The 14,673-nt window shown below is 38.8% G+C and overlaps 1 protein-coding gene across 2 annotated transcripts in view; it reads left to right on the top strand.

The window, feature by feature from the left end:
• CLVS1 (clavesin 1) overlaps nt 1-14,673 on the top strand; it is a 98,802-nt gene that overhangs the window by 7,546 nt on the left and 76,583 nt on the right. For both annotated transcript variants that reach the window (XM_040066436.2, XM_040066440.2), the window contains exon 2: nt 2,482-3,099. In XM_040066436.2, the coding sequence (XP_039922370.1) occupies nt 2,711-3,099 (389 nt within the window). In that variant the 5' untranslated portion in view covers nt 2,482-2,710. The remainder of the gene's footprint in view (nt 1-2,481; nt 3,100-14,673) is intronic.

Here is a 14,673-nt window from a genome sequence, read left to right as displayed (position 1 = left end):
GTAGTAATAGGGCAAGGGCTAACATTTTTAAATTAAAAGGGGGCAGATTCAGATTGGATATAAAGAAGAATTTTTTTTTCTATGATGAGGGTGCAGAAGCTCTGAAACAAGTTTCCCAGAGAAACTGTGAATGCCCAAATATTGGAAGTGTTCAAGGCCAGGTGGAGTGGGGCTTTGAAAAACTTCATCCAGTGAAAAATGTCCCTGCCCACAACAGGGAGGTTGTATCAGATGACCTCCAAAGATCCCCTCCAAACTAAAACATTCTGTGATTCCTCAGTTTCATGATTCTGAGCCACAGAAATGGTAAAGGTGTTGTAATTCATACGAGATCCTAAGCCAGAGCTAATGCAGACCCCAGATAAACTTCATGCTTCCAGATCTCTGCTTAACACCCTTGGGAACAAAGAGTTTCCATACTCTACAGTTGCTGTTAAAACTAGGGAGGGACCAATCCTGGCACCACAATCCCCTAATGACAGTGTCACCCTTAAATAATTCTAACTCTCCTAACTAGCTCCTGGAGGCATTATAACTACACCCATGATTTATGCAAGAAAATGCTGATGTCACCATTAATTTGAGATCTCAATCACAACATATAAGCCTGGTTTCTCTATGGCCTACTGCAATTTTACATCAGCAGAATTTGGCTGATACCGTTGGAGTTATTCTAATTTGGTCTAAAAAAGGCAAGAGTAAAGAAAATAACTGTTACTCTATTTTTATGTAAGGAATCCACCTTTGTTACAGCTCTAGTTTCTTTAAGAATTGAATAGCCTCATGGACTATCCCTCAAAGCACGGGGACTTCTTTTCTGGAATTATTTTCACTCTGTAGTGCCTTTTTAAACCCCTCTTTTCTCCCAGCTCTGCCTTTCCTTGGGTTTTCCCAGGCTGATCAATCATCAGATACTCTGCTCTGCAGGTAGCTCTTTTCAACTCCAGCTCCACAGTGAATATGGAAAGAGGATGCTTAATAAACTCTCCTTTGTGTCACACACAGAAAAGTCCAATTCATATTGCTGCTAAATGAAAAGCTTATCTCCCACCACAAATGTCCTTTAAGCAAATATGCAGAAACACTCTGTATTCAAATTTTGGGATTTCATCCTGGGGCTGCAGCTGTAGCATCTAAAATGTAGTTTTATCAATAACATGCAAGGTCACAAAGCAGGGAACCGAGGCATCCCTTGAGCTCATTGACTTCCAGGTCTTGCAACATAACTTTGAGCAAATCCAGGACCAAGAAATGCTTTGGCTCTTGCTCTCCCCTTTGTTTGATCTGAGAAGGCTGAACCCAGGGGAGTAGCTGAATGAAATGGTTGTTTTGTTATAAATAATTCATAACTATCCAAACAGCTTTCTTCAAATACAAAAAGTGTGTCTTTCACTGAGGGATTCTCTTTAAATTTTTAAAACCAATTTTTCTTTTTCAGAAATTAAAAAGAGAGATCAGTTAAGCAGTGGGGAGGGGGTGGGGTGGGGTGGTTTGCTTGTCTGTTTCTGTGATGGCTGAAAAATTGTATGGATCTTGATCTTTCCTCACACACATATCACATTGGAACAGACCTTGATCTTATTTCACACAAGTGTAGCTACACAGACTTCGATGACAGCCTCTTGCTAATTATGTCACTGAAATGTAAGGGATTCACTGTACCATTTTGCTCATACATAACAGCTTAAGCAGATTTTTTTTCTAACACTTGTAAAAACAAATTCTAGGTAAAGTACAAAAATCAAAATGAAATTCAGAACTAGGTATTCAGGAAAGTTACAATATACTGAAAAAAAAAAGCCTTTTGAATAAACCACATCTCTTTCCAACTGAAGCACCAATTCTGCCAGATTAGATACATCAAGAACCTTATTTGTGGGAAGTTTCCCGTGAAGACATATTGAGTCCCAATGGGAAACATTTCCAGTGAGTTTCTAAAAAAGTAGAAATTATCACTCCACTATTAGTGGAGTTTTGGGTGTTTTAAAAATCAGTTTTTTAGTCAGATAAAGGGTCTTATTCAAGGACAGCTACAAGCTTATAGTACAGGTGGTAAAACCAAATCAAGGAGTTGTTCTACTCAGTATGAGGGTAAATCTGTCTACTTATGAAGCTGAAATGCTGCTCCTGTTAATGGTGCGAAAAAATTACTATTATTTTTGCTGGTATCATCTTTGGTTTGAAGTTAGGGATGCTGCAACTCCCACACTTCTGTAAGACAACTTTGAGAAGTGTATTCTAATAGAAAGTTGATACAGCTTAGTGTTAATTGTCAATAAATCAGATTGCTTTTCTGAAGCTTGAAAACATATATTCAAGATGCTAGTGACTGCCTTATCTTAAATGCATTCATTCTGAAATTATGTGACTGTTATCCTCCTACACAAAGAAATTTTATGGCTAAATAAATTCAGAAATGCATTCCTACAAGCTTTATATACACATTTAATCTTTCTTTTATATATTTTCTTTTTCTTTTAGTAAGTGGTGGAATAAACAACACTTTCCTTTGGATGGATTATAGTACATGTGAACTGCCTGTTACTCTGCAAGAATAAGAAAAACCTTTTGTTTTTACTTGTTAAATATCATCGTGATAGCAACAACCATCTGAATGGCTCAGGCTCACAGCAGACCTCCAGTTGAATGGGATCATCAGTTCTACTAAAATATCCGAAGTTAAGGATTTGGAAAATAGTTTTTTGCAGAGATGACCCATTTACAAGCTGGACTTAGTCCAGAGACTATAGAGAAAGCCCGCCTGGAACTGAATGAAAACCCAGACATTTTGCACCAGGATATCCAGCAAGTCAGGGACATGATCATCACGAGGCCTGACATTGGGTTTTTACGTACAGATGATGCCTTCATCCTGAGATTTCTCCGAGCCAGAAAGTTTCACCAAACTGAGGCCTTCAGGCTGCTGGCTCAGTACTTCCAATACCGCCAATTAAATCTGGATATGTTCAAAAACTTCAAGGCTGATGATCCAGGAATCAAACGGGCTCTGACAGATGGGTTTCCGGGAGTACTGGAAAATCGTGACCACTGTGGCAGGAAGATTCTTCTGCTTTTTGCAGCCAACTGGGATCAGAGTAGGTAAATGTAGATAGTGTCCTTATCTTTTTACACCCACTCACACTCAACTGGTAATGGAATATTTGTGGCCATCTTTGAAGCAGCAAGGCCATTTTCAGCAAAAGATTTTGTAACCATATCTCCATTACACTATAACTTCCATTTCACCTGATCACCCACCAGTCCTCATTCTTAGGACATAGGACCACTGGGAGATGAGGCTACATCAGTGTGTCATATAAGTAGGTCATGTAAGGTTTTTTTTAAAGAAATATTTCCAAATTTTAGCCAGATAATGTCTTTTTGCTATACGTACATTAATGTCTATCATACAATTACTTCAGCTGTATCATGGACCAGCCAAACGGGTTGACAGAAAGCGTCTCAAAACATATGGAGATTCTTGTGTCTCTCCTGGTGCAGAAGAAACTGACAATAATTATTCTATCTTCAGACTTTTGAACAGATTGCTTGTTTGCTTGTTTGTTTGTTTAAACCATTTGGGGAATTGCAGCCTCTGCTCTATTTCTGCAAACTGCATTGTGATTTCTAGGCACTCTGGTTGCTCTGTGTTGTTAGTCCGATAAATGGGAGATTCACACTGTGGTGGTTCTTTAGAGAGACCCGGACGACCGTCGATGGCAAAAGGCACAGAGCCTGCCCTCTGTCCGGGGGGATATCACGGCTTTACTCTGGGGTCCTGCCCCCGCCAGCCTGAGCTCAGCACTTAGCTCTGTTCCCATCCCCGCCGGCGCCAGAGAGACCGAGCTCCCGCCTGTCCTGGGGCTTTTTCCCAGGGGGAAGGGACTAGAGGCAGGGACAAGCCACTGCCCAGTGAGGGACAAGGTGGGAGTGGAACAGAGTTGGGTTACATTCCAGTGTGGGGGATGAGCACTGCTGGGCAGGGACAAACCATGTGATACAGTTTCCAAGGGGAACAGGGGATATAATAGAAAAACATTACAAACCCCAATATAAAAATGAAACACAATATAAACCCAATTAATGTGCTACAACATCACACAAAGCATGTTATCTGTTCAACCCATTTCTTTACAGAGTGGTGTGAACAAAGTTATCTCCCAGCCATTAATATAAAATAACATCCTTAAATGTTACTGTGATTAGTTGGCTTTCTCTACCTATTTGAAGTGGTACAGAGAAAAAGGGCTAGTCCAGGAATATAATGTTCACATTGTCCTCATCTTTCTAAGTTACTCCATACCAATTTCCCTGCCTTCATGGTGAGATGGAGAAGTATAATCAACTGTAGGGTTACTATGTGTTCTGTTGAATCTGGATCAAAATCATATGAAAGGACAAAATTCAGATTCAGGATTTAAATGCCATCAGTTCTGATGATTTCCAGGTAGGATTTTTTCTTGCCATGGTCTAAAGCTTTAGATGAAAAAGTCTTATCCTTAGGTCAATAGACTGGAGCTTTGAATTTACCTCATAGAAATTATTAAAGAACAATACACCCATGCCTGCAATTTTTCATGTTATTTGTTTTTCTGGACAAACCTTTCATTGCCATATGAAAAGCAGAGTTCAGAAGTGTTTCTGATTTTCATTTGCATGTGAATAAATGTACAGAAAATAATGCAGAAGTGTTACTTTGCATAATCAAATGTGTTTGGTGAAATCATGAACTGAGGGCTGTAATAAAAGTCCTATTAACTACAAAGAGGCCAGCAGTTTATCTCCTGTCTTTCTGAACTGCAAGTTTGCCTTTCTTTCAGCCACAAAGCTCTTCTGTTAGCAACTGGCCTGAAAAGAAAGATGAATGCACAGGTATCTGGAATTAATAGAAAGCATCAGCTTTAGAGGAGAGAAGCACTGTGGCTCAGCTGGTTTTATTAAGGGATTTAAGTATTACATAGAGCCAACTTTGGGTTTCTGATCCTTCAATAAAATGAATCTTTGTGATTAACCTCGAACATCAGGTCCTGCTTTGGGAAAGCTTTGTGATTAACCTCGAACATCAGGTCCTGCTTTGGGAAAGCTGAGTGTGCTGGTGTCTAAGGCTCCTGCAATGAATTTTTGACAGAATAATAATTCCTGTCAGATTTTGGCTCATGTTTTCAACAAGACCTTTAATATGCATTGCATGTGTATGTGTGTGTATATGTATGTGTGTGCAAAACCCAAAGAAAACCTGCATATTTCTGAAAATATAATTTTAACCTTCAAAGTAGAGAAGCTGAGGCAAATAGTATAGGATGTACTTTCCTAAGACTCCTCAGTGGCATTAAAAATCATGTGCAAATTTTACCTCGGTTCAGCCACTGAACATCATCACTTCTGTGGATTCAGATGAAAAGAAGTTTTTCTTGTGGGCTTTTGTGGCACTCCAGGTGCAACAGGGATTTAGGACAGGATTTGGGCTGTAAGTAAATGGATGTCCTCCTGCTTTTTTGCTGTCTAAAGGCATCAACAAGAGGAAAAGCTCTTTAGGAGAAGGAAATGGTGAGTGCAATGTCTTATTAAGCAGCATGGGAGCAGGTTATTGACCAGAAGAAACAGAAATTTTACAAAAAAGTTTGAACAGGTATTGTGCACTTCTTACATAACTGTATCTTGGGCAACTTTTCTGCTGATGTGTCTTCAGTGATGGCAAGATGTTCACAAACTCACATTTCAGCTGAATGCTAGTGGAATTGGCTGTGAGGTTGACATATAAGAGTAAGAGCTCACCCTTCAGCCTGGCCTTCCTTACTTTAATCTCATTTGCCACTGGCTGTGCCTTCTCTTTCTTTATGATCAAATTCTAATTTATGAGAGATTGTTTATAAAGAAATATTTTTGAAGGGTCTGTTAAAATCAGAATAGCTATAGTCCATGAATTGATTTTCAGTCCAGATATCCTTACCATTTATGCACCTGGGAGTATGGTTGCTGTTAGCGTCATATGTCATAGAGGCAGAAGAAACATTTAAACTTTCTGTGCTTATAAATATATTGATTTTTAACAGGAAATGTCATTATTTGTGTAATATGACTGCTTGGACAAATCCGATCCAAAAAGTTTCTAAGGTATTCCCTGTATCAAAGATAGAATTTCCATGTAAGCTTCTAGAAACATTTGTAATTTCAGCCACCAGAATCCAACAGATAAACCTGACATCTCTAGCAAACTAGATTTTAATTTCCAGCCTCAGTGTTTCCAGCTTCAGCTTCCAGCTGTTAGATCATGTTAGTTTAAATGAGCCACAAAAATATGACAGTTTCCCATGTTTACACTTTTGTGTCCTGACCACGTCACATTTAACCTATTTTTGAGTTCACTGGGGAGGCGGCACTGTAGGGTAAGTCCCTGTCAGGCAGCAGGAAGATAGTGCATTAGTGACTCTGCTGCAGAGGTTCTTGTGTGTACCTTTAACCATGGGAAAAATATAACAGCTAACACCCTTTTCCTAAAGCAATCCACTAGCTTAATGTATCACAATGAATTTGAGATGCCAAAGCTTAAACAGTTTTGACTTCTTTACTCTCAGATTTTGGAAGATTTTCCAGGTTTAAAATACTCTTCATCTTTCTTTTCTGGGCTGGTCCTATCATTTTAGGAACTTGAAATTTTAGGAAGTTCCTAGCAACCTAGGAACAATTGCTGCTAAGGTGCAGGTAGATCAGGTGAATAAAATTTTTTACTAATAAATCATCAAGTGATAACCCTATCTCATCTGTTCAGTAGTTTCCTCCTTTTAGACACAAGATTGTCACTCTGTTCTTAACCACTCTCTCCCATTTTGAGCTCATGTTCAGCTCAAATTTGCTTTCAAGTTAGTTTCCTAAAATACAAATGCTGCTGGTAAATGTGTCATACATTCTCAACCATAATGTGGGCACAGTCTAGCATGTGATTCATTCTCTTGTGCAGAGCTAAACATGTCCTGCTCCCCAATTATCATTTCAAGGGGTTTGTGACATCTGCAAAGCTCCCTGGCAAGAATTAATTTTTGTTCTTTGATGACAGGGAAAAAAACAAGGGGACGATAATTCCCCTTGCCAAATCACTAGCTGAGATCTATCATAGTTCCAAAGTTACACTAATTTATCATGTTCTGCACAGGTTTGATTTCTCTCCATTGTGCAGGCAGATTTCTTAGAGATGATGTCATCACTTTCTCTCTAGGTCATGCACAGTATATTTTTGATCTGTTAGTTAAAGTTAATCCCATATTCAATACCTTAATTTTCACTTATCCAATATTGAGTAAATGAAAATGAGCAGATGAATAGATAAGAAAGAGATCGGATAAGTTCCATCATGAGGGAGAAAAAACTGTAGAGCTATATTACTGTACACTAGTACAGGGGAGGGACATTTTTCACTTTGATCAGAATTCAAGGTGTGAACCCACCTGAAACCCACAAAGACATTAGTTACATCACTGCTTATAGAGTGCCTTATTTTAAATGCAAATTTGGGCAGCAATAAATACAGATTAGGATGTCAAACTGATCATGTAATGAATTTTTTTTTTTTTATTAAATGTTTTGCATGATAAAAAATTCCAGTTTGCAAAACAAACAAATGAGTACACACAGTTTTGATGAGACCTGAACAAGGATTTTGTGTAAAAGTCAAGGTTCCATGTGCTGGAATACAAATACTCTTTCTCACAATTTTCATTTCATCACTCTCACCAAATCTAAGCCCTCACCAAATCTAAGCACTCCTCTGATCCACCTGTAGTGAAACTGGAGCTTTTAAAGAAGTTAGGTAAGATGGTCTTCCCCGCTGTTGGATTGGGGAAAGCCTTCAGTAACTTCCACGGCTGTTCCTACATCTGCTACGGTCTTCTAATACACACTGCTTATACACCAAGGAGATGGAGTTTTGGATGAACAAGAAATTCAGCAGAAGGTGTTTATTAATATTCCAAGCAAAAGCGTTTCTTTCAAGGTTGTTCAGCCAGAGTAAAATTTATTTTTGTGCAGAGAGCCAAAAGAAGGTCTCCACAATCCTCTGCAAATAGTGCTTGGGGTAGGGGGCAGAATGTTTTCCATAGTTATTTTCAGTAAGATGGTAATTAATTTCTGTCTTCATGTCTGTGCCTTAGAAGCTGTCACATAGCTCCAAAAATTCTATGAGTCAGACAGAGACAACCCGCTGCTTTGTTTACAACATACAATCCCAAGTCCACAGCTAGCCATAAACCATCTTTTATTACCCAGGGAATCTCACATGCCAGACACTTACCATTCTGTAGGACAGTGTAATGGAGCTAAAGGGAAAGGAGATATTCTGACAAAGAGGTAAAACAACAGCTATAAATATTTTAAAGGATCATGATAAAACCCAAGTATGTCCTTCCTGAGAATACTCAAAGTGTTGTAATTACAAGGATATTATCATCATCAGATCCTGTTGGTATAAAAGAATACGTCTCAAGTGCTGGTTGTTCTAATGTATTTCAAGCATAGTCTCAGATGCTTAATAGAATATGAGGGAATAAACATCTGTTGAGACTGATTTATAGTCACAGGCGAACTGTGGCAATAACGCAGCCCCATGTCTGTTTATCATGAGAGATTACAGCTGAAGTGCAGCCAGCCCTAACACCATAATGATTTTTACACATCAGGTCTTTGGGTTTGGTTAGGAGCTGGTGATTCTGTGTTGGGAGATGCTTACAGTAATGCAGATCATGTGGTTCAAGCATTGCACCGACCAACAAATCACTTAGAAGTACGCTGCATAAAAAAAATAATTCATATTTCATTACTGAGCTGGTCTGAAATGGTAGCAGAATTCAGGATAGTAGGGAAAGGCAGCATAGCATAAGCAGAATACTAATTTTGAAGAGTAACAGATGTGAAAATTAAATGTTGGACAAAGAAGACAAAAAGAAGCTCTGTCTTGAAATGTTTTAATTTGCTCCCAGGCAGCAACTTAATTCAGTTAGTACCATTTATTATAGAAGCAATATTTGGGAAGGCAATTGTAGCCCATATGAATGACAGCAGGATGACATACACAAATGAGAATCCTGTGTCAGGCTGCCCAGGGAGTCCAAGAAGACAGAAAAAAATGTCTGAAAAAGAGAAAGGAAAACAACAGCTGGGAAAGTTATGAAGCATATGTTGAAGAGTGAGAGAAGCCTGACTGAAAAGAAAAAATAAAATCCATGGAGAGGGATTGGCAATCAAACACATTTTGAGAGGGAAGAGGTGACTGGATGGTGTTGGGCTGAGGGCTGACTGAAGAGCTGTGAAGGACAGTGCCTGGGGGTGAGAAACAGTTGCAGGCGCTCACCCGCAGGATAACACAGGAAAATGTAGGGCAGACTGGGAAGTGGCTCTGTGCCACCTTCCTCCTGTGGCGAAAAGAAACCAAATCCAATTCCCACGCTTTATAAAGTAGAAAGTAAAAAAAAAAGAAACATATACAAACACAGATACACAGCAAACACATAGGCACACATACACAACCCAGACTGCTTTTCTTCCCAGACTCTCAAAAGACCCAATTTTTGCATGATGGTTTATGTCTGGGTGTCAGAAAAGAGAAACTGCATACAGTTGTGATAGCACTTTTCCCTAAAAGAATGACCCATAGTCCTGTGTGGGATGTATATGTCATCCTCACAGATGGGATCTGCAAGAGAATACCATAACAGAGCTACATCCACAAAATAGTAGGAAGCCAAGCAATGTGACATCCCACATGGTTCTTTGTCCTTTTGGACTCTGGAAGCTGCTGGAAACGATGAACGAATGCTCTTATAAATAGCAGCTTTTTGAGGTGAGGCTTTGTAGGAAGAGACCAGAACACTTTTTTTGTCACAATACTCCTCAGATCAAGTTTTCTAAATATCTAATATTCTGATCACTTTCTCACTTGCCAGCCAAACTAAAAGCAGCTAAGGCAAGTTCAGGCATTGCAGCAGGAACAGACTGAAAATAGTCAGGGAAGGAAAAAAAAAAAAAAAAATTTCTCTGGCCAGCTATTTCATAAGCTACATGCAGTAGAAGCATCAGAGAAGAATGAAAATACTGACCTGGAATCCTTAAATACATTTGAAATTTTAAAATTTTAATACTTCCTTGATATATTATTTCCCCTGGCCATGATTTATTTTACACTCTTTCCTCTGAACTTTGAGCCCTATATCAATTGCATTTTACGTTGAAATATCTTCTTTTTTCACTCTGGCAAGTTCTGAGCATCCTCCAATTCCAGCACCCTCCGAACAGCAGAAGGGATGTTTAGGAACTGGTGGTGTTAGCAGAGCAGGTGATCCCACAGGAGTTCCAGCAGGCAGCATGAATTTGGTCAGGGTGTGAGTGTTGCGAGTGGCTGCTCAGTTCCGTGAAAGGGCTGAACGGTGCACTGGGGTAAATTCTACCCTGCAACCAGTCACCCTGCTTCAGGGTATTTCTTTCCATGGTGGGGGTGGAGGGTGAGGGAGACACAGTTGTTCCTGTGGTTGTGCTGGTGAGAGTGCCACGACCATGGGAAGATCTCAGTGATGTGGGAAATAAAGTGGTACAAGCACCCAGCTGCCACATACACCTAAAAGTTTAACCAAGCAGATAGAATAGGAGGACAGGGGAAAGGATGGAGGAGTAAAGTGATTCCAATAAATCAGATAGAAAATTGAATTGTTAAAGACCTTCTGTATTTTGCCTCCTTCGTCATTGTTAATACAATAAAATAGTTGGAGCATCATAATTAATATGTCATGACTGGAGATTTGATTCCTAAAAATGAAAAAATTGAATCATTTCTTAAGAAAGAGGAAATTTTGGTCTTAAATTCTGATTGCACTCTCACAGTTTTGGTTTTTAATAAGTGCAGCAACCAGAGAGGCAGCAAAAAGCAGCTATCCCTTGTTCACAGACGATGATAATCTCAGCTCTGGAAACTTCCTGGAGGCTCCATTTGTTGCAGAGACAGAGGGCAAAGCAAGCCAGTTAGCCTCCTGCTGACACTATTTCCTACGGAACTGCTTGTGAAAACTGTCCACGCTGAGCAAACCCAAGCTAGTAAAGATGCATTTTAAGGAGAAAGGTAATATGCAAATATATTTTTCTTTATAGAGAGATGGTGTCTCTTTTCCCCTTTTCCACTGCAGAGGCGTGGTTGATGGCGTGGTTGATGGTTAATTCTGTGCATGAATTAACACATGTAGTGCCAGTTTTCTTTCTCATGTGCAATATAAATCACAGCACCATGGAAATTTACAGGTCCAAAAATGACACTACACGTCCAATAACAATCTATTTGAAAAGGGTATATGGAGTATTTATGTAATATCCTATATTTAGGGACCAAAACTGAATATTTGATTGAAAGGGTAAGCTAGTGACTGCCATATTAACATACATAAGAAAAAATTGCTTGATTTTCAGTGTCAAATTAGTATGGTCTTTATTTTTTACCTTGCCAACCTGCTGTGTATCAAATCTCTTATTAGGGGCCTGTTCCTGGCAGGGGAAGTTTTGGTCTGATGCTGTAGAACCACTCTCAATTGTACTTTTAAACACACATGTTCTCACATACTACACCGAGTCCTGATGGTCTGAATTCATGAAGCAGGAAAATATTTTTTAACCTTTTTAAACCAATATGGTTTTTTCCATTGTGTTCTGGCTACAAGCTATCCCCACATCTCCCTTGTTCTTTCCTACAGATAGTCCTGTGCTCCTTTCCACAAAGTTGAAATCTCATCTCCTCTGGTTTTATAACATGTTGGTAGAGGAACGGAATTCCATAAATTCAGCTCTGAATGAGGTAACATAGCTGAAAAAAAGGAGCAACAACACAAGGCCACTGCTACGGTGTGATCAGAAACGTTTGTTCCCCTCACCAGAGCCAAGCATTTCACTGTTTCCTTCCTCCTGGCTGCTTCTCACAGCAAATCCAAGAGATGCCAGACACGTATTTTAGATAAGCACAAATCAATCTACAGACTGTGTGTGCTGCCTACACTGCTTCAGAGTGCTAGGCTATGTGTTAGCACAGAGGATTGCTTTTGTATGGGTGTTTCTAACCAGGAGAATCTACACCTGAGTGTGATAACCCTATCTTGGTCCTATCCTGTTATCTTGGAGCTGTGATCCTCTAAGCTGTTCCCACTTTGCAAGGTCCCTCCGTGAGTGTGCACTGCCTTGCTTTCCCAGGGTAAATCCTACCTTCTGTTGTATAGGTACAAAAGAAGAAACGTGATTTATATCGAAAGAGAAAGAGACTGATGAAAAATCGTGCTTCCAAACGTACTGCAATATTCATTTGAAAACTAAGTAAAAAAGGAGGAGGAATAAACTCTGACCTAGGCAGAGATATTGGGAAATCTTTCCATTTCTTAGGTTCTCATATACATGTAAGCCACTTCTAGCTGGGTCCTGCAATTTAAATTCACTTTTATTCTGATAAAGCCTTCAATTCTGTTTGAATAAAAGTGTTTTGTAGGTCTGGGGGAAATGGCAATTTGTGTATGCTGTGCTGCCAATGAATGCCTTCTCTTTTTCCAGCATCTTATTGTTATTCTCTGCTAAAATGTATGCGCAGGTACATGCACATTAACTTTCTTTCAGAGAACATTTTATATGAATCATTTAAAAGTACTTCAGGATCATTTTGGGATTTACTTCAGAAAGAGGCTTAGCAGGTGCAGGCTCCATGTTAAAAGCCAAGGAGATTTGTGAGGCACCAGGCACACCTGCCATTACTGGTTTCGTCCTGGCTGACAGGTTTGTCTCTACTGGGATTTTCTCACCTCTTGATTTTTTAAATCAGGTGTTCATGGGTAACTAATATTGACTGAGCACAAAAGGATTTGAGGGTAAAGGATGGACTACAAATGAAATTAAATACAGTAAAGTAAAGTGATACCACTGGGGAAGCAAAGAGTCTGAGCTGTATTACAGGAACATTGTCAGTGGGACAGAAGTAGTTACTCACCTTTACCCACCTCAACTGTCCTGTAACCTAAGTATGAGCATGAGAGACAAGTCTGAGCTCAGTCAACAAAAGAATAGCACAACAAGAAGTCTGGAAAATATGACAATGTAATACAAGTTGAAGATAATAAGAGGTGGCATTTAATTATTCCAGTGTATAATAGTTTACCTTAACAAAATGTAGTAGTGAACAGTGGATATATCGAATAAAAGCAAATTATTATCCCAAATCATAAACAGAATTAGATTTCCAAATATTAGAAAATATTTTGCAACGACTAAGATACAGGTAACTGTGGCATTCTGTGGGCTCCTCACCAGCAATGACACTACTGAAACGCTTTGCTTCAGGCATTTGCTTAAATACCTTATGACTCAATATACTTCTCATGCAGAAATGAAAGCGGTTCGTTTACTTCGCCATTAAACACTGATGCAAAATATTAACCAAAGCTAAGTCAGCCTAATGCAAGGGAATGGAGTGGTCAAGAGTCCTGCCAGATCAAGATGAAGAATCACAGAGAGCCTGTAATTTGTTTTTGTGGAGTGAAACTAACTTCAACATGACTGGAATCATTTCCCAAAGACCTGATCACTCGTAGTTATTCTTTGATACTGCATAAGGCCATTTTAGTAATTGTTTGGTGAAGGCAAAATATTGTCTAGAATAAAGAGAAGTATGTACTACTGTTACTTTTATGAAAATTAATTCTATTGTAACTAATGTGTCCTAAGGCTGTGCAGAGATCTATAAAATGGAATATCCCTACCAAGTTTTCCCCTTTCAATATAGTTTAAACTGTGAGAGAATAACGTACAAAAAAAGTACAACCAGTGCGGTATTAAAAAATGTGGCAATTTTAACAAATCATCCCATTACCATGAAAAACATTTCTGATGACTTCTGAAAAACAGGCTTTGTACCTTTAAAAAAAGAATTGAAGATTTCCTGGGTTTGGGTTTTTTTTTTTTTTTTTTTTTTTAATGGAAAAGAAAAGATGAAAAAAATAAGTATTTCTTTGTAAAAAATCTAGTACGAATGACTGCATGTAAATGTTTTTCATGAACAAGAGGAAGTAAAAACAAGGAGTGATTTGCTTGTTCAAGATTTATGCATTTGCCCCTAAGATCAAGTTTTTTCTTCTGGAATTTTTCTCAAGGCCATGTAACTATATTTGCTGTGGCACTGTCTCCTGATCCTTTTTCTGCCTCATTTTGGCTGCCTTCTGACAAAACAGGGCCACCCTGCTGTCTTGTATCTTTATTTCAGTGCTTGTGTTTGGAGTAAAAGTCCTGGTTGCTCCAGCTATCTGGTTCCAGGGCTGCTTCCTTCAGATACCAACAGAGGGTCTGTAGGACATCACATTGAGTTCAAAAGTATCGATTTTTTTCTGTTATGTTTGGAACTTAATTCTTACATATGTTGCTTCATTAACAATTATTCATAACTAAATTAGTAGTACAGAATCATGACAAATTAATCACATTTCTTCAGTAATTTTCTGTATTGATTATGTGAAAGTTTTAATTAGAAGTGTGAAAAAATATTTTGAATTCATTATTTTAGCTTCATAATAAAATGAAATACTAGCAGAAACAGAAGAGTATAAATTGCATTGTCATTTTACAGTTTCCAGTTGGTTAGAAAGTTAAAATGCAACCCTTTCCCCCAGAAACAGCAAA

This window comes from Hirundo rustica, chromosome 1 (assembly GCF_015227805.2).
Source record: "Hirundo rustica isolate bHirRus1 chromosome 1, bHirRus1.pri.v3, whole genome shotgun sequence".
Taxonomy (NCBI): Eukaryota; Metazoa; Chordata; class Aves; order Passeriformes; family Hirundinidae; genus Hirundo; species Hirundo rustica.
The sequence above is the reverse complement of the archived record's forward strand: the minus strand, read 5'-3'. Positions and strand labels throughout refer to the sequence as shown.